This window comes from Phoxinus phoxinus (genome assembly GCF_949152265.1).
Source record: "Phoxinus phoxinus genome assembly, chromosome: 8".
Taxonomy (NCBI): domain Eukaryota; kingdom Metazoa; phylum Chordata; class Actinopteri; order Cypriniformes; family Leuciscidae; genus Phoxinus; species Phoxinus phoxinus.
The window spans coordinates 28,265,919-28,285,993 of NC_136883.1; the positions used below are offsets into that span (position 1 = coordinate 28,265,919).

At 36.4% G+C, this 20,075-nt stretch overlaps 1 protein-coding gene across 2 annotated transcripts; it reads right to left on the bottom strand.

Annotated features, from left to right (window-relative positions):
• Positions 1-592: 592 nt before the first annotated feature.
• plekhg7 (pleckstrin homology domain containing, family G (with RhoGef domain) member 7) lies at positions 593-19,690 on the bottom strand. 2 transcript variants are annotated; one of them, XM_079620480.1, is made up of 17 exons: positions 19,469-19,690; positions 17,104-17,831; positions 15,896-15,918; positions 13,301-13,419; positions 12,783-12,823; positions 12,309-12,404; positions 11,775-11,921; positions 11,482-11,577; positions 11,253-11,354; positions 10,361-10,474; positions 7,960-8,134; positions 5,721-5,836; positions 4,603-4,690; positions 4,434-4,513; positions 2,916-3,069; positions 2,616-2,713; positions 593-1,874 (listed from the first exon to the last, which is right to left on the bottom strand). In XM_079620480.1, exons 2-17 carry the CDS (start codon positions 17,710-17,712, stop codon positions 1,764-1,766), a joined length of 2,169 nt encoding a protein of 722 aa, XP_079476606.1. In that variant the 5' UTR covers positions 17,713-17,831; positions 19,469-19,690; the 3' UTR covers positions 593-1,763. The 2 variants fall into 2 exon arrangements, with proteins under 2 accessions (XP_079476606.1, XP_079476605.1); XM_079620479.1 differs by having other exon boundaries at positions 594-1,874; positions 17,104-17,828; positions 19,469-19,554.
• Positions 19,691-20,075: the final 385 nt, after the last annotated feature.

A 20,075-nucleotide genomic window follows, 5' to 3' on the forward strand; every position in this document is an offset into this window, starting at 1 on the left:
AACCCAGATAACACACGTACGAACGTCTCGGAGACGTCTATTTGATGTGCACGTTTACATCTGGACGTATTTTTTAGAGTGTTAGCTCATCTGCAATACGTCTATAGGACGTTTCCTGTCAGATGTCAAATAGACGTTTAGAATGTATGTAAAACTGACATCTTAAAAACGTCTATTAGATGTTTGTAAACAGCAGATGCTTTCCAGATTAAGTGATCTTTAACAGACATCTTGCAGGCGTACGTGTGTGTGTAACTGAAAGTTGGAAGTTTCTTATCTAATATTTGTATTTTATGGTACATTTACACGACAACAATGTACTAAAAATTGGAAAAGTGTACAGGCGAATCCGCGAGAACGACTAAATAAACATTACGTGCCTAGGGACTGAACACGTAATACGCATGACGTCACCGTTTTCACAAATTTGCATTTTTGTAGTTTACACAGAGATAACAGACTCGTTTTCAAAAACTTGTAAGGTTTACAAAGTTTGCGGGTTTTTTTAGGCCCCCAAAATGCCGTTGTTGTGTAAATGAATATCCAGAACGCATGTTTTTTAATTTTTTTAATTTTTATTTATTTATTACTCCCCCCCCCCCCCCCTTAGTTAATTTCAGCTTTATTTCCATTACTGAAAACAATTAATAGTTTGTTTTAGGGGCTGTTTACACGACACCGTTTTCAACTAAAAATGGTAAACTTTTTATATATTTGGGGGGCAAAGTTTTAAACTGCAAATTTGATAAAACTACCATTATCGTCTCCGTGTAGACAAAAAAAACCCCACACGAATTTATAAAAAATTACATCATGCGCTTTACGTCTTTACATGTAAAGTGACATCGCCAACTACAGGGCTGGCAGCATTTTGAATCATTTTCGAGAATCTGTAGTTAATACTGGTAAATGAAATACTTTGTTCACAATAAAAACAACTTGACAATATTACATTTTTCATGGTCAAACATGGAAATTATTTCCAACACAATGTATTGTAGAGCATTATTTTTTTTTTAAAGAAAATGTTAATTTATACAAATGTGAACAACTGGAAACTTACAAACAATGCATTTACAATCTACATGGGTTCTTTATCTAAGCATTTAACTTTAATACCCCAATACAACATGTCCATGTGACAAAAACAAATTCATCATCTTTATTTGCGACAGGAACATGTAACATTGTTCGTTCTCCAAAAATTCAAAAAGGGAATTGAAAAATGGTTCCTCTTGTGAACTTCAAACTGCTCAGGGTCACCACATTACAGCTGTGCTGTTTATCCATTTTTAGCACACACACACAAAAAATATTAAATTAATGTTGCTTTAAAATCAACCCTCACTGTCAAATATTGTTGTTCCAAACCTCTATGACTTTCTTTCTGGGATAAAAAAGGAGATGTTTAGCACAATGTGAGCCATATGGAGGACTTTCATAATACTCATAGGTGATTTCTGTCCTTTTAGAAGCTTGACAGAATGAATGTCCAGAACGCATGTTTAAAATTTTTTTTTTTTTACACAACGGTGTTGTGTAAACTCCCCCTTAGTTTATTTCAGCTTTATTTCCATTCAATTTTTTTTCTAAAAATTCCCACTGTACTGTTCTGTTAAACGTCTGTTCCACAGAAGATTCGGAACGACGTGAGGGCGAGTAAATGATGACAGAATTTCTCCTTAAAGTAAATGAGATGCATTGTGCAATGCAGTGATCTTTTGGCACTCTGGAGGAGGTTCTACAGAAAGTCTCTGTATAAATTAGATCTGTGAAGACTCCAGATAAAGACAAGAGTTCTTGACCCGCGGCTGCTGAGAGTCCTGCTTCAGCAGAGAATTGATGGCATCCTCAATCACAGACACCCACGCTTTCTGAAACATACATAACATACGTACAGCCTGAATACGATTTTTAGCATGATTGATAATACCATTGTTGTAAGATTTCATTTGCGATTTTAAATGTTATTGAAATATAATAACATTTTGTGATGGCAAAGCTGAATTTTCAGCAGCCATTATTTTAGTCTTCAATATGGTTGCTGAGTAAAAGGACTTATCTTAAAGGTATAGTTCACCCAAAAATGACAATTTTGTAATCATTTACTCATCCTCAAGTTGTTCAAAACCCATATGAGTTTGTTTCTTATGTTGAACACAAAATAACCCCCCCCCCCCCCCCCCCCCCCAAAAAAAAAAAACATTTTGAAGAATGTTGGTAATCAAACATTGGTAATCAATGGACGGCAGCCATTGACTTTTATCGTTGAAAAAAAAAATCTGAGGAAGTCAATGGCTGCCGTCAACTGTCTGGTTACCAACGTTCTTCAAAATATCTTCTTTTGTGTTCAACAGAAGAAAGAAACTCATACAGGTTTGGAACAACTTGAGGGCTGGGTGAGTAAATGATGACAGCATTTTCATTTTTTGGTGAACTATCCCTTTAAAATTTTAAAACGGTTGTAATTTCTAAGAAAGCATCTGCTAAGAACATTCAATGTAATGACATTGGCATGTTAGCACTGGTTGATCTTGCGAATTACGGGTGTTGGGTGGAAATCAAAGCCTGGCTCTGTTGAAATCCAACATAAATACGCAGAATCTTCTATTCACCTTCATAGATTCAGTCTGGGCTTGTAGAATGAAGACTCCAATGCATTGCTGGTAACGATTCTGGTGCATTATTATGAATGAATTGGGAAGACCAGCGGCTGAAACATTCAAAAGACAACAGTGAACACTCTTTCAGTGTTTGCATCGACATCATTATCAGTGCTGATCACATGGGTTCATCCTCAATGGAAAAGTCTGCATTGCTAAGCGATTACATAACTGCACTAAACAACTGCAACATGACCTTAATCCAGAGAATGTGTCATGGTATGTGTGTGTGTGTGTGTGTGTCGTCAACACCTGTGGCATTGATCTGGTCTATGTTCTTTAACTGCAGGCGGTCCAGAGAGATGGGCTGGTCCAGGACAGTGAAACTACAGCCCTCCTGCAATAAGAGCTCAAGCTCTTGGCCCGCAGCCGGACGCAGGGGGTTCGACTCCACTACGCCAGACTTCTACAACATAAAACACACAAGCCTGTGAGAACAGCTGTTTGAGAGTTTGGCCATTCTCAAATAGACGAATGCTAACTTGTGCTTAAAGGCAACATAAAAAATACTTGTTGACCCAGTTTACTTCTGTGTTGTGTTGTATTTCCAAAAAATATTTAATATTTAAAATAAATGTGGGATGGAATTGGACTTTTCTTTTTTTACTGGTAATTGATTGGATTGTAAAAAGTGGCCTTTCCACACCAAACCAGGAAGCTGCATTATTTAAATACATTAACTGATATTACATGTAATTCAAATCATGCAATATATATATAACTATTGGTAAGATTTTTATAAAAAACTAAAAGTATAACATTTACAGTATAATGAAACTATATTATTCATTTTATTTCAGTAAAAGTCCCAAATAACTCCAGTGAAATGTACACTAATACTGTTCAAAGGTTTTGGGTCTGTAAGATTTTTTTATGTTTTTTAAAAAGAAGTGTCTTATGCGCACCATAAGCAGTGCTTTTATTTGAACAAACGAAATACAGTAATATTGTTGAATATAATTACAATTTAAAATAAATGTTTTCTACCTTTATATATTTTAAAATGTAATTTATTCCTGTGATGGCAAAGCTGAATTTTCAGCATCATTACAGCGTCACATGATCCTTCAGAAATCATTCTAATATGCTGATTTGGTGCTTAAGAAACATTTATTATTATTTTAAAAAGTTAAAAACAGTCATGCTGCTTAATATAACGTTTTTGTGGCGGGCCAAAAAAGAAAAAAAAAAGAAAAAAAAGAAAGTAGAAAAGATCTGTATTTATTTAAAATATAATTTTATGCAACAAGGTAAAGTATTTGATCAATTTAAAGCATCATTACTGAATAAAAATATTAATTTCTTTTAAAAAAAAAAAAGTATTAACCTAAACCTTTGACCGGTAGTGTATATAAAAAGTAAATGGGTTAATTTTTTTATTTCATCTTGACTTTTCAACATTTTAGCGCTATAGCCTGTATATTAACTTGCAAAATTAACTTTTACAATTTTTTGGTATCATTGTGATATATCTCATATAAAGATAAAATAGGCAACATTTCATTCAACTTTTAATCTCCATTTACAGTAGTCAGTATAATAATATGATCTGTCACAATCCACTGATCTCTATTCAACCTTAGAGTGTAAAAGGGAGTAATGGTTTGAATCAATAATTACTCCCAGACAGAATCAACAAATCTATTTTCACATCACCGTCACTCGTACGCAGCACCCATGCTTTGATTTATGTCAATAGAGGCATGGCTGCTAGGCATTTTACAGTAATAACACCAAACAGTCACGCTTCAAAATCATACAGAACCGCACCTTTTTGCTGCGCTTGATCTTCGTGATTAGAAGGAATTCGTCAAAGAGAAGTAGGTAGACCTCATGCAACTTTGCGTTTTCTGTGCAAACGAAGAAATAGTGTAAGTTCACGCCACACAACCATCCTAAAAGCATAAGTGGACCAATGAGAAAAACTCAGCCATCCGACCTATGAGAACGAGCTTCCCATCGTGCAGAAGACTACGGTGAGACACCAGGTTCTCCAGGGTTACAGATTTGAGCAAGTGCTTCAGATTCTGTGAAGGATCAAACACGCACGGCCGTTAAATCTCTACAAATACAGTTCAAATGAAGCTAAATTAACATTAGTAAAGGCACAATATGTAAGGTTTTTGGATTAAAATATCCAAAAACCACTAGAACAATGTTATACATTTTGTTGACTTGAATAAAAATGTTTTCAGCAATGTTTAAATCCAGAGAAATTAACAATTTCATGGCGACTAACATGTTTGTACCATGCCTCAGAGACAACACTACTTTGTCAAGTGGCTAACATAGCATAATCAGAAAGAGCTTTATTTGTAGTAACAGTAATACAGCATTATCCACCATACAATGTTTAGCAACATAAGTCATCCAGCTTTTATTAATATGATATTCTAATATTGATCTAGCTTACTGCAATGTGGAACAAGTGTCTCATACCAGCTAGCTACCGAGCAAACACACAGGGTAACGTTACAACAACTTTCAACACACTCAAAACTTATTTTTAGTATGATTGTTGTGGCCAAGTAAAACAGCGCTGGGTTACCCAACAATGTTAATTCATCAAATAAAGTGACCTGTATGAGTAATAATTCAGCACTTGCGGCTGTTTCAATCGAATAAAATAAAAGTATGTGAATTTAAGTAGTCAAACATAACCGTAACAAAGTTCAAGTTCAGAGAAGAAGGAGGCGGGCGTTAAACGGAACTTGAATCGTAAAATATAAATATGCCGACCAACTGCGGCATATAAGCATAATAAAAATAGCAAACGTAAAATTTCCAAGGCTCTCTGCCCCGCCCTGTTTCATTCCACAATAACGTTAATAAAACTTGAATACATTAGCTCAGCAATGAACATGATTTCTGCCAGAGTCCCGTCGGATTGCTTTCCATGGAGGTGAAGACGAAAACACCCATGATTCCACGCTCATTCACGGCGTCATCAAGCTACGCTTTTGTTATCGTTTTAAACAAGTGACCTCTAGCAGCGAAACTTACATACTGTGCCTTTAAGTATAATGTGTGTTTATAGAGACAGATTTTGACACAGACCTCAGGAACATGCGCCCTCTTGTCTCGCTCCCACACAGGAAGCCACACTAGAGATTCCTTCAGCTGCTTCACCTTCTGGTAGTTGTCTAACCACTTTACTTTTCCTTCAAGATCATCTGTACAGAGACCGAAAGAGAGAGAGATTTGGGAGGGGAACTTATTGTCTCATCAGCCCACACAAAGGTGGTTGGCTTTGAAAGGTTCAGTGCATTAATCCACACCTCCCCAAACACACATTACTGCTTTTATACAACCACAGACCCTGTTTTTGTTTGTTCAGTTGGAGATAATCGACTTTATTTCAATTCTAGATGCGTTCCAAATAAAGGCTCTTTCATCAACAATGACGAACATTCATGTTGTTTGAACCCCACACCCATCAGACAACTGAAAGTCACCAGGTAGAGTTGAACACACACCCTTATATTGGTTAAACTGTGTCATTAAGTGTGTTGAAATGAGGTGCTGCCATCTTGGGACGTTGTATAGAAGATTAACCTATTATTCATGTCATGCTTGTCTAGCCATAAATCAGCCCTGGAGCAGGTCAACAAGTCAAATGCAATTATTATCATCACATCAAATATCATAGAGAATATTGCTGAAATCATAACAAAAAGGTAATTGCGACTTTTTAACTCACAATTCAGACTGTTTTTACCCAATTGTGAGTTTATATTTCACAATTCTCAGAAAAGTCAGAATAGTGAGTTATAAACTCACAAATATGAGTCATAAAATCCGAAATGCGAGATATAAACGTACAATTCAGAGAAAAAAATTCAGAATTGTTAGATATTAGCTCAGAATTGCGAGAAAAAATTCAGAATTGTGAGATATAAACTCACAATTGCAAGAAAAAAAATTCAGAATTGTGAGATATGAACTCTCAAATTGCGAGAGAAAAAAGTAAGAATTGTGAGATATAAAGTCACAATTGCAAGAAAAAGTGATAAAATTATTAGATAAAAAGTTGCAATAACCTTTTTTATTTTTTCATTCTGTGACAGAAACAAGCTTCCATACATTTCACTGTATGTTTATGTTGAAAGTGAAATACATATATCATCACACATAGTCAGTTAGTGGGTTATTTGTTTCAAAATAAGAAAAAAAAAACGTTTTGTCTTTTAAAACGACTAAATATAGGGCCTGACTTTGTTGTGTGTCAACAGCAAAATCTTGTATCTCTACCACATGGTCATTACCATCATAACGGCATTTTTGATTAACAAGTTTGTCTTAGTAAATTATATATTTAAATAAATCTAATTTTATAAAAAAAACACACATTAAAATACAAACATTTGAACAGATGGAAGGGCAAGCATGGATGCATGAAAACACAGAGGGTGTATTCATCTAATTTCCTTATCGAAACAGGGTACTTGATAAAAACATAATGGATTTATGACAAGGTGTGTAATGCTTCATAAAAGATAACTGGGCATGTCAGGTTTTCATGACTAACTAAAACATGGCATACTTTCAACTGTTTTGGCTTACATCTTTCTCAGTGTTTGCCACTGATTTTGCAGCTGTCACTCTGCTTATCTTTTCTCACAGCGGCTGTCACAACACACCTCACAAACAGCTTCTCTATGAGAACCGGAAAAGTCACCTTTCACTGCTTCTAATTCCTGGTTTGACAAGTGAGATCAAAGCATCTGCATATGAGGAACAAAGAAAACTATTTTTTCCCCCACATAAGTATTGCTTAAAAAAAGTTGTTTTAATTTAGTTGGTTTGGGTTGATAATGGATTTTTAATGATGCATGGTCACTTCCTTTGCGGTCATCTTAAATGTTCACAAAATGTTTTTTGTCTGTAGTACTGTACACTATAATTTTGTGATGCCTACTTTTTTTTTTTTTTTTTTATTTAGGTGTTTTATTTTTAATTTATTCAGTCAAAGTACTATAACATTTAAATATCACTTACAGTAAACATTTTAAAAACACTAATTTAACAACTTTTAAAAGTCATATTTAGTAAATCTCAAAATTAATATAAAATGTTCACGTAACTAAATTCACTTTTATTTACTTCATTTCAGCATTTAAAAAATTTATTTTAGTTCTAAGTGTTTTATTTTTAATTTATATTAAAAAAATGTATACCTGCCATTTATCAGTTATCAGCCATAACACGAAAATAATTTTCAGCTTATTGCTATTGTCATGAATTTTCACATCGTGCGTCCGTACTTTCAACTGTCACATTAATGCCACTGACTTACAGATGGCTCGGTCAACAAGATCCACGATGCTCTGTATGGTGTTCTCCTCGGCCTCGGAGCAACTCCTCTTCCCAATGTTCTTCAACAGCAGAGGGTAGCGTGTAAACCTCTGCAGAGGAATCACCAGAAGATCCTTCAACTGCAGTCTGCGGCACTGCTCGTTACGCTCACACCACTGGAGGAGAGAAAGAGTGAAGGATGGGAAGAAAGATAGTAGGTAAGTATTAAAGTGTCCCTATTATGTCGTTTTTTTTTAAGGCTCCTTATTTTGTTTTGTTTGGTCTCCTACAATATACAGGCATCCAAGGTAAAATAACACTTTACTTTTCTCAAAATATACATTGCAGCATCACGTTTTTTCTCACAGTGTCTGAAACGGTTCGATAAAAGATTCGGTCTCTCTCTCTTCGCTCTGATTGGTCATTACCATATCACAAATTTCATGATTTCAATTCATTAGCTTGATTCAATATCGATTCATTTGGATAAATATCAGCTACAGTAGTTACGTGTGAATTTAAATCTCTCAACTAATGCTGTAAACATACAAGGAGCCCTGTCAGCTGGTATTATTAAATGTGCAAATTAACAACTCAAATTAATTTAGCCAAATTCTCCTCTCTATAGTTCATTTTTCTAGCTAACTAACATGCTATGGTCATTATTTGACTTTCCTCAGGTAATTGTAACGTTACAAGACATTGTTCAACAGCTCTTTTATTGACCTCTTATCGTGGTTTAAACTCTGATTGATAGATTACATGAGGCATGATACTTTACGGTAAGTTGTACTGTATCTTTCAACATACCTTCTAACATTCATTCGTGTTAATTTACTATTAACTAGTACACTGTAAAAAAGGAAAATGCTGCATTAAATTTTTAACTACAATCAACTTGGATGTTTAAGTCAATTCAACTTAAATTACATTAAACGGACTTAAAAAATGAGTTCAATCTTGTATAACTTATATACAAGATTGTATAAATGCTTAACTTATGTTGATGAGTTAAAGCAATGTAAAAACGTCTTGTCATAACTTACTGATCATATAATTTTTTTTACACTGCAATAAAGAGGACCACAGACCGCTTGAACTGAGGCGCTACAGTGATCGGCCACGTCACATTTAAGAGTGCCTTAAACTTTATTTGTTGTTTGAATTTTGGTAATAAAAGTGACAGAATTTGAAAGCTGAGACTTTGTTTCATATCAAAAGAAACCTGCTCTGTGTTGTCTTCCGGTGTCAGTGTCCTCTTTGAGTCACGATTTTTCAATGTGTTCGAAAATGGATGTGTGGCGTGAGAGACAGTGTCAATTGCGTGAGAGTTGGCAGCCCTGAGTAAATGTTGTTGTCAGGCAAACGTACAGTACATACTGTAGCTTCATGCAGGAAGTAAGAATGGAATTATTGATGACACGATTCAGGCAGATTAGAATCGATTCTATCTTTTGGGAAATAATGGCTGCATACGAAAACTTGGGCAATGACTTCGCAGGCGGCGTTTGCGCAAGGTACGTTACGAAACTGATTTCAGACAAACTACTGAGGCAGCGTAACAGTTTAATGATCTACAGCAAAATAGAGAGAGATTTGGTGACAACTAAACAAATATTGAATTACTACAGTAGTAATTTCTCGCTAGAAATGACATCCGAGTTGGAAAACGTAGGTCAAAACGTACATTTACACACAAACTGACCAGCAACCGCAACTTTCAGTTGCCATCTTTCTTTTTCTAGCTCAACTGTCACCAAATGGAACGCATAGGATTGTGGGATATCAAAAGCAGGGAAGAATACATCTATGCTTCCCTAAAAAAATCGATCAGATGTAGGTATCTCAAGAGAAGTGAAGCTAACATTGGATTCGGACGTGCCTTGATGCCTTCTTACCCTGGAATAAAGCATTTTTTAAGTTTTCAGATGCAGACAATAACTCTGCTGGTCGTGCACTGATCTTTGAAACTTTGCAGACCTTTAACATTCATAAACAGCTATATTAAACATTACATAAAAGGTCATATCTAAAAAAGCGCAATAGGGACACACTTTTTTATAATACTGTAGCCTACTTCTTGTCATGAATATAATAGTGACAAATATAAATAATAAATAAAACTGACAAATCAGATCCCCTGTGTGCAAGTGGAAAAGCAAGAAGCGACAGGCCAAAATTGATGTGGAGACAGCTGGTGATGTAAGAGAGGGAAAGTAGCAGAGTCAACAGATTTTCCCCAGCGACCTGGTCCCCATGTTCCAGCGTGAGAAGCAACGGTCCCTGACAACCAGCAGTGGCCTGAGCCTCGTGTGGTAACATTTGCCCTGTTCCCTAGATCTTGTCAGTACATTGAGACCAAGCCCTGATTTACCATATCAAATCTTGCCTGTCACGGTTACCTTCACGAAAGAGCCAAAGTCCTCCCTGAGCTTCAGGCTGTCCAGATAAAAGATGGCCGTACTGTAATTCAGGCAGTATTTCTGTAGACAATGGCAAATGCTCTCACCAAATGCCTGTAAAGTCAACAGTCAATAAGGGAGAGTGATCAGAAGAGAACAATAGAGAGAAAGTTCTGTTATCTTTTAGCAAACAGGGAACAAAAGATTAGCGGAGTTCAGTTTTTTTGTTTTCTAAAACAATCATTTGCTGAATCTCTAACATAATCATACATTATGTAAGCACAATATTGCTAAGGGGTTGGATCTCATGTTTGCTTTTGGGCAGTTATACATTATGTTTAAAGGTCACTGACTGTGACTTTCCATTTCTATAAGCATTTTTTATTTTAGATTGTATGAGTTATTTTGTATGTAAAGACTTTTACATTGTTAAAGATTTCAGTCACACTTTAATTTAGGGTTCAATTCTCACTTTTAACTAGTTGCCAATTAGCATGCATATTACTAGGATATTGGCTGTTTATTAGTACTTATAAAGCACATATTAATGCCTTATTCTACATAACCTTGTTCTACATCCCTTACTCCAACCCAATACCTAAACTTAACTACAAAAACTACCTCACTAACTATTAATAATCAGTAAATTAGGAGTTTGAGGCTAAAGTTATAGTTAATAGTTAGTATAATTGGACCCTAAACTAAAGTGTGACCAAGATTTCCACACACACACACACACACACACACACACACACACACACACACACACACACACACACACACACACACACACACACACACACACACACACACACACACACACACACACACACACACACACACACACGCTGTGCATACTGTACATACAGTGCATGCCAACCTAGTATCCTACCTTTCTAAGGAGTTCAAGAAGAGATTGAGTACTATTGCTGTCTGGACTGGCCCACATTTCCTTAATGACACGCAAGAGACTAGTAAGGAAGCCGAAGCTAACCTGAAATATAGTAAGAAACAAAAGAGAACTAAGAACAATATTTTTATGTTATAAACCAGATAAGTCACAAAACTGCAGTTGTTAAATTTCCTGTAACAATTTCCCACCAAACTCATTGAAGTCTTACCAGACAGAGCTCATTGAGATTCGCAAAGAGCCTCCAGGAGTCAATGTCCTGTAGACACTCTCTCATCTGCAGGTCTGTTAGTGTGGTCAGAAACACCTATATGCAGAACAAAGGCAAGCACATGGTTGGTGCCAGACTACAAAGGTTGGTTGGCTGTGGTTGGTTGTGTTCACTGGTAAATTTGAGTTACTGTAACCATGCAATATAAAGCACGATAAAAAAACAACAACTGTATTTGTCTCTTTCACTGGAAGACATGCCATTCCATAATACCGAAGGCATCATGTTCACACCTCTTTTAAAACCATAAGCTGATCAAGGAAGTAGACACATTCACTGGTGAAAAGCTCCCAAATGGCCTCCTGTTTTCGGTAGGTTTTTGGATTCTCCGCTGCCTCCAGTTCAGAGTGACCCCTCAAAAAGTCCTCCAAAGACATATCCTGAAAGAAGAGAGAGAAATTTGACTCCTTAAGGCAAGACACCACAGACAAAAATATTTTTCATGAAGAAATAAAGATAAAGTCGCAATTTGTGAGATATAAACTTGCACTTGCGAGTTAAAAAGTCTGAATCAGAATTCTGACTTTTTTTCTCGCAATTGCGAGTTTATACCCTGCAATTCTGGCTTTATAACTTGCAATTGCAAGGTTATATCTCACAATTCTCCGAAAAATAGTCTGAGAACAAAGAGAACTTAAAACATTTTTACGCATGGGTGCCTTGACTTAATAATAATAACAAAAATAGGACTTCTAATGTGACATGCATAAAAAAACGAAGGTGCTCTAAAGCTCATCTCAGGTGGTCAAAATCAACAGATTTTTTACCTTAAATGTCTGAAAGTCTGTGTCTCTCCATTCCTGGACCTGAACGTCAGCTAGACACTTGTCAATGTCGGCTACGCTGCAAGTCTTTCCTTTTGTCTGTTGGAAAACACCACTCACATTTACTTAACATCACACTGCCCTGCCCTCAACAGGTCTCTTTGTGTTTGAGCACAAACTGTGGAGCAGATTGGATAGCAGGACATGTTCGAGCTCTGTTAGACAGGCCCGTTTTGTTGTTGTTTACTGTTAATTGAATTGATTGGGGGGAAGGTGTGCATGCATTCAAATCTGATGTAGCTCAAAATGGGTCAGTGAACACTATGTGCTAGACATCATCCGAATGACACGAAGCATCTGAAAAATGACAATAGAGTATCTGCAGATGGCACTAACCACAGAACTGGCACTAGATCAAAACTTCATGGGAGAGATGTCTGCATGATGGTGTTGAAACGTTAAAATACGGGAACTTACTGTGCTACGCCTCGAGAAGGGCCACTTTGATTTCTTAGTGTCTGTAAAAAAATGGAATAATAAAATGCTGGTAGCACTTTACAATAAGGTTCATTGGTTAACATGAACTAACAATGAGCAATACATTTGATACTGTATTTATTCATCTTTGTTAATTTTAGTTAATAAAAAATACAGCTGTTTATTGTTTGTTCATGTTACTTCACAGTGCATTAACTAATGTTACCAAATACAACCTTTGATTTTAATAATGTATTAGTACATTTTTAAATTAATATTTACTAAGATTAATAAATGATGTAGTATTGTTCATTCTTAGTTCATGTTAACTAATGAACCGTATTGTAAAGTGTTGAAAATACAGAGCAAAACATTCAAGTATTGCAATTTGGAGAATGTGCTATAAAGCTACTTATTCTTTCTTTAAGATTTCATTCTGTGAGTGTAAATATAGGTTAGTAAATGTTAGCAATTCATATCAAACCCTGAGTCATGACATTGACCAAGGCATGACTAACCTGAATAGGCAGATTTATTTAAAATATCAGCAGCGCCATTGGACACAAACAAATCTCCAGGAGAAACATCCAATCCAGGAAGACTCACGACCACGGAGCTCCGCCTCCTCTCCTGCAGCCTGGGAAAAAGTCAACCAGAAGAGAACAGGTGAGTTTGAAGAACATTCCAGCCCTTGAGGCAGCCAGTCTTTCAAAGTAAAAGTATGCATGATGTATGTGTACTGAAATAATGTTGGTTAACCACAGAGCATCACATTCAACATGTATTTGCTTAGCATTTGTAAAACGACACTTTCTACAAGCTTAGAGGGTAGATTTGCATGTGAAATGCAATTCCGCCAAATTAATTTAACCTCTACCCAGTCCAGAATAGCACAATAGCTCCTTAGACCTCGGAAAACAATTATTTCACTAAATTAATCCGAGAAGGTTAGATAAACCTTGGCCAATGCGCTGTATAGTAATCTCTTTATGCAGGGCCAAGCCGTGCTAAACTTGAAATTTCAAACCAGATTTGCTTTAGCAGGAAATCAAAGAATTCCATGTTCACATTTCCAACATGCCTTGCTAGTATTGGGTGGCCGGAACTGCGTTTGCAAAGATGACTAACGAAACCATACCATGTAACAGCTGTACCTGCACACCATTGCATGGCGGATTTATAGGTCTGTCAATGGACAACTGAGCAGTGGGATATATCGGAAAGATACAGATTATTATATTCACTGGTTAAGAACAAAGAGCAGCAGCAGCAGGGGTGGGAAGTCATTATTAATCAAATCCAATGATTTTTTTTTGTTTTGTTGAGAAAACAAACATGTAATAAGCTCATGTATATGGTGGACTGCAAACAATGTAGAGAAGGACACATTTATGCTCTTGTGCAGTTCCCTATACTGTTTAATCATCATTATAGTGTATAATAACTCAGTAATCACTATATTAAGCATGAATATAGTTCCGTATAGTGAATTTCTGTTTTTTTCTGCTCTGCTTCAGTTTCCCTGTTACGTTTTTAGACATAAAATCCGAAGGGCAGTGACTGTTTTCACACACAACTTGATAGTCTGGTTTTTGTTTGAGTCATCCTCAGCTTTGTGCCTATCCATCTGTACAGAGACTCAATGATGTGCCACTATGTGGTGTGTCAATAAACAGTTTACAGGGGATTACTTACATCTTCAAATGTAGGTATTGTGGAGCAATAAGAGCTTGGAAGTAAGAAAAAATACCTTCCATACCTTCCATCCATGTAATAAATACAAATTTTACTACAACATTAAAGTAAAAAACCTATATGGGTTGATCAAGGCTTTACAAATCTTTATCTGAAATGTGAAGGCCTAGAAATTTGAAAGTCATATATAGTATAGGCAGGCCAGGCAGAGAGATATTGATGGATGGATGGATTCTAAAGAGGGGCATTTTACTAAATAGGTGCACTATATTACATATTAATTATATTTTTTTACTTAACCTGTTGTCTTCCTTATTTAATGTATATTTATGTACAAACTAACATAACAAGAACCCCAACTGAAGAACTGAATACAATAACAACTGCAGATACTATTATCAGTCTTTCAACACAGTGAATATGGGATCATATACCAATAAACTCTTGACTCATATAAAGTTGCTGTGAGACATGAATTCTTCATCATTATAAAGTGAACACCTATTTCCAAGGTACCTGGCACAATGAACCCATCAAATACTTCCTTTTTAACTTTATACTTTGTTAAAACCCCTTAAAAAAACATGTGTGTCTTTTTACACTACCAACTTCTCCTTTGCAAGTGCAAACAGAAACACAGATGCCAGTACATTGAACCCTACCAGTAAAAAGTCACTCATTGCGTCTCCTTTTTTACCGACATTAAAAACAGGTCACTGCTAATGGCTTGTTATCTAGAGGCAATCCTAGAATGAAGCAGCCCTCTATGCCGACTATCCCTGCCCCAGCACGACCACAAAGAAGGGAGCATTGTCCTCGCACCTCCACGGAATAAAGATGCCCCCTTAACATAACTGTCCCGTCCAATCGCCGTCCAGGGATGAGCACTGCAATCAGACGGTGCCATACTGTAATTAAGGCCACAATAGCTGCCTAATTATCCACCGCTGAAAAGACGACCGTGGTCCAAGCAGAGTGGGCCCGACAGGGGGAAAAGCGTCACTAATGAGAGTTTGTCTGGCCCGTACAGGGCCGAATGATGGAACTCTAATAACTCTCCATTAAAAGTTCATGCGCAGCTAACAAAGCGGCAATACAATGAACAAAGAACTTCCCTCAATCCCAACACCCACTGCGCCAGCATGGTGGCGCTCTACTGAAAAAGTGTCCCGCTTTAGCCTCATTACCCCCAAACGGTATGTTTCCACACAAACAAATTCCTGGATTAATGAAACAACTTTTCAAATAGGAGATGTTGAGCAACAAGTACCGGCCGGGTAGTTTAAGTGAACATGAGAATGCTGGTTTGACACAGAACAAAGTGACCATACACTAAGGGAAAAATTACGGTTCACATGCAAATATGACTCGGGTGGGGACGGTTTATGCAAAACATTAGATAGAAACAGCTCACCTACCTTTTATGACAGGGATCTTTGGCCTGTAATCAAAAGCAGATACAACAAAACGTGAGCAAAGTACTTTCAGAAGAAAAAACACTAGTCATTTCTAAGTCATCGGCTGCATAATATCAATTTCAAAGGATCTCATCATACAACTGGTGCGGGTTAAAGAACCCTAAAGTTCTCACATCTACAGATATCTCACTCCATTGTGGGAATGCTTGGATGAATGTGTGAGAGGAGTGAATGGGGCTTTCCTTTTATACTTTTGATTCTTCACTGACCCTTCCATTATTTGGTGATTGCCGAATGCGCTGAATGGAGCTTCATCAGAGGAGAGGTCTGAAGCTGACAATGCATGAAACTGCTGATTCAATTGCTGTCGAAAGCTCTTATTGTGAACTACTACCTCAGGAGGTCGAAGAAGAATGAGACAAGAGACGAGAGGCTTTCTTTGATCAGAGCGGAAAGACTGATTTACAGGCATGAAAAAAACTGTTTCATCACATATCATATGAAACGCATTATCAACTATTTAGAAAAGGATAATGTACAGCCATACAATTAAATAAAGTCTGACAGGGTGATCAGGACTAGGGTTATTATAATTAACTAAAACTAAGCCTATTAAAGATGTATTGTTAATTTAAATAATAACGCTAAAAATTGAATGAAAACCTAAATGATAAAAAACCTAAACTAAACAAAATGAGAAGTAACTGAAATTGTGCACTAAAACTACTAAAACTGAGATAAAAAATTACTAGTAATATATATATAAAAAAACTAAAAATAAACTAAAATTACAATGAAAATCAAAAATATTAAATAAAAGCTAATTAAAATATTACTAAAATCTATAATCGACACCTATCTTTTTTACGCTGTTACTTAGCAAATAAATACATATGAGATTAAATAAGTGTATAATTGATCATTTTATCTTTATATTACCTTAATGCTTTTGCTAAAAAACTAATGGCTCTAAAACACTGACTGCAACAATACTACAGTAATACCAAGCATGAAAGTAACAGTGTTTTTTATCTGAATAAGCAGTCTGATATACAGAGTTGTTATGGACGATGGGAAATATTGGGAAATATCAGAACACTAGCGCGATTGACCAATCAGAATTAAGTATTCTAGAGTGCCATGTTTCAGTTAAGTATCTTATATAGATATAGGGTTAGGAATGCCTGTATCATTTTAAAGACATATACCTGCTCATTGTCATCGGTGGAGCTCTCATTGTCATCAGAAACAGGCTCTTTTGAATCACGAGACTCTTTGCACTTGCAAATGACACCATTGTCAATGGTTTTTGATCTGTGAGATCTGAGTTTCCCATGAATCATTGAAGATTCAAAGTTCCCGCTCTCTCCATCCAACTGAACAGCCAGTGGAGATGACTGCCGGAAAAATTGAGAAAGTGGACTCGTCGGAGTTGGAGACTCCTCTCCTAAAGGACTGTCCAACTTGCTTGGCTCTCGGTAGGAGATTCTCGTACTCCTCATCCTCCTCAGAGTGGGGGACGTGGAGATGCGGGCCGGGGCTTGTCTATCAAACTGGAATAAATGTGCGGGCACGCCGTCGGACTCGGTGAGGGAACCATACCTCAGTCTGGACGACGTCCTTCCTAAATCTATTCGCATTATGACAGGACTAGCCGTTTGTGTGTCTTTGTCCTCGCTTTGCACACATTGGGTTTGAGTCTGTGCATCCGTCCCTTTTATCGCTTTCCTCGCATGCCAGTCTATACAACTCCAGTCCAAAGTTTTATCCGCTTCCTTCCCGTTTTCGCTTATGAAAGCATAATTCAACTCAGTCATCTTGAGTAATCCAGCATTATATCCCACAACAGAAGACTGATTAAGAATCAGATGTAGGTTTGGCTTGGGTCATTCCCACAAAAATGTGTCCAATCCTTAAACCCATGTCTCTGGAGCTTCTGAAAAGCAAGAAAGGATTAGAAAAGCCACCCACTATGTTTATTGCAACTCTTGTAGAACTAGCCATGTACAGTATGCCCATTTAATCCCAAAATTTTCCCAGCACAAGTGTTTATCTCCTTAGATAACCCAATTAAAGAAACTGCATGCATTGTCTTAAAACGTTACCAATGGAACTTAAATAAAGTAATGTTTAAATAAATTCAAGAAAACCTGCAGTTTCATTTGTAGTTTATAACTGCAGTTATAAACTACAAATGAAACTGCAGGTCTAAAGGTTCTAAAAAGAGTTGTTGATGTATTATACACATGTGTATAATACATCAACAACTCTTTTTAGAACCTTCAAACTCTACAACATAATTTTTGGTCACAAATGGGATTAAATGAGTTAATCTGCATTCACCAATACTTATGAAGTTAAGCGCCCAGACATTGAAAGCCCCCATAAACATTATGCAATTTTCAAGCAAACAATTCAAGAGGATTATTTTTTCTTTACCACATTCTCAATTGGCAGTCTAGTTTATCATATAGCATGTTTAAAGTGATATTCCTTATTCTGTAGTAGCCAACAGTCCATGTTGAAGTCATGTTATAACGTAGCATATATACTTGTATTTATTTATATATATGTCGTATGTTCAATTTCTGACTTTTAACTCTTATCTTATATCTGTGATTTTATCTCTGTATTCTTCTGTGGAGCCTGCAGAAACAGTCATTACATGAAATGGGTGCCTTTTGTGATTTTTGAAAGTATATTTAATTTATATTATATATATATATATATATATATATATATATATATATATATATATATATTCTATCAGAAAATAACATATTTCATATTACAAAACCAATTGTGCAATCAGCCACATTAGAAAACGAACAGGGATAGTTTTACAGCTAATTTAGTCATTACCAAATATCCAGTTTTCAATAATCAAATACAAAAATTATGGTTTAAGGGGGTGACTATATAAGAAATCAAACAGAATATAGGATAAAGTGATACAAAAAGAAGTCATAACATTTTAGTAAGGATGGGTTATAATGGTAACCTGAACACACAGCACACAAAGAAACCTACTGTAGCCTACTTTTGTTGTTGTTGATGGTGTGTTAGGAAATATCATGCGTGGTCATTGTTTACATGCGAGACACAAAAAGGCACCTTTTATGAGGAATAGGCTAACCCAAATACATTTCCAACATTAGCCTATATTTAATAACTACTGCATGCTTTATCATTGTGCACTTGATAAAGAAACTTGACTTGCACCGTACATCAGTGTGACAGAGCAGCGTGGGAAAAGGCACCTGATCCTGCTCTGGCAATAGTGTAGGTTTACAGGGATGATGCTGATAATAAATGCACTTTATTTATGAATAAAGTAAAAGTATTTATGAATAAAGTAACAGTAAAAGGCATGATGTTGTATAATGCACTCAAGTAAAAAACAGACAGTAAAATACCATAGCTTCTTTGTTTCTGTAAACAAGAAACAAAGAACTAAACGTTTATTTTTGCGGACGAATCGCAGGCAGATGTATCTTTTCAGACAATGAAAAAAAAAAGTTAAAGGCTATTTGATAACTATAAGTGTCGATTATTTAAGTCTGTGCCACTTACCGATTAGTTGTTCCCGGGTGATCTGCGAATCGGGCTGCTGGAGGGAAAAGAGTTGGACCAAATGTACAAGTCTCTGCTACAGTTTCAAACCGGCTATTTATCCTCACAATGGTACACGCAACAACAGAATCCTGCTCCGTTTAAAGTGAAATAAGCGTATGATAAATACTGCATGCACGGGCTCTGTGGCACCGCAGGTATTATGTGAGGGAGGTTTTCTCTGCGGCTTTGTCGCCTAAGGTCAATGGAGGTGGAGCATAGATGTATTGTGTTGGTGTGTGTGTGTGTGTGTGTGTGTGTGTGTGTGAGTGTGTGGTATAATCTCGTACTGCGTGTGTTCATGACCTCATGTTTCTTTAGACAGATATGTAAGTAAGTAAATTACAGGTACCCGGCAGGCAGGTTAGATGTCGTTGCCAGTCACTCATGAGCTTTAACCTCATGGAAACTGTGAGCAAATGTCAAGCATCTTGGTTTTCCTTCCAGTGACCACGTGATAGGGTTGATGCTGAGATCAGATCAGCCAGGTTGTTGTTCTCAACCTTTATTTATTTATTTATTTGGACGGTGTATTATTGTCAGTGACAAATTAGGATGACTGATATTA

Coding starts and splice junctions, on each gene's coding strand:
- plekhg7 (XM_079620480.1), bottom strand. CDS start 17,712: ATGACTGAGTTGAATTATGCTTTCATAAGCGAAAACGGGAAGGAAGCG. Junction 11,355..11,481: donor ATCTCAATGAGCTCTGTCTG/GTAAGACTTCAA, acceptor ACTATATTTCAG/GTTAGCTTCGGCTTCCTTAC. Junction 10,475..11,252: donor TTCTTGAACTCCTTAGAAAG/GTAGGATACTAG, acceptor TTGACTTTACAG/GCATTTGGTGAGAGCATTTG.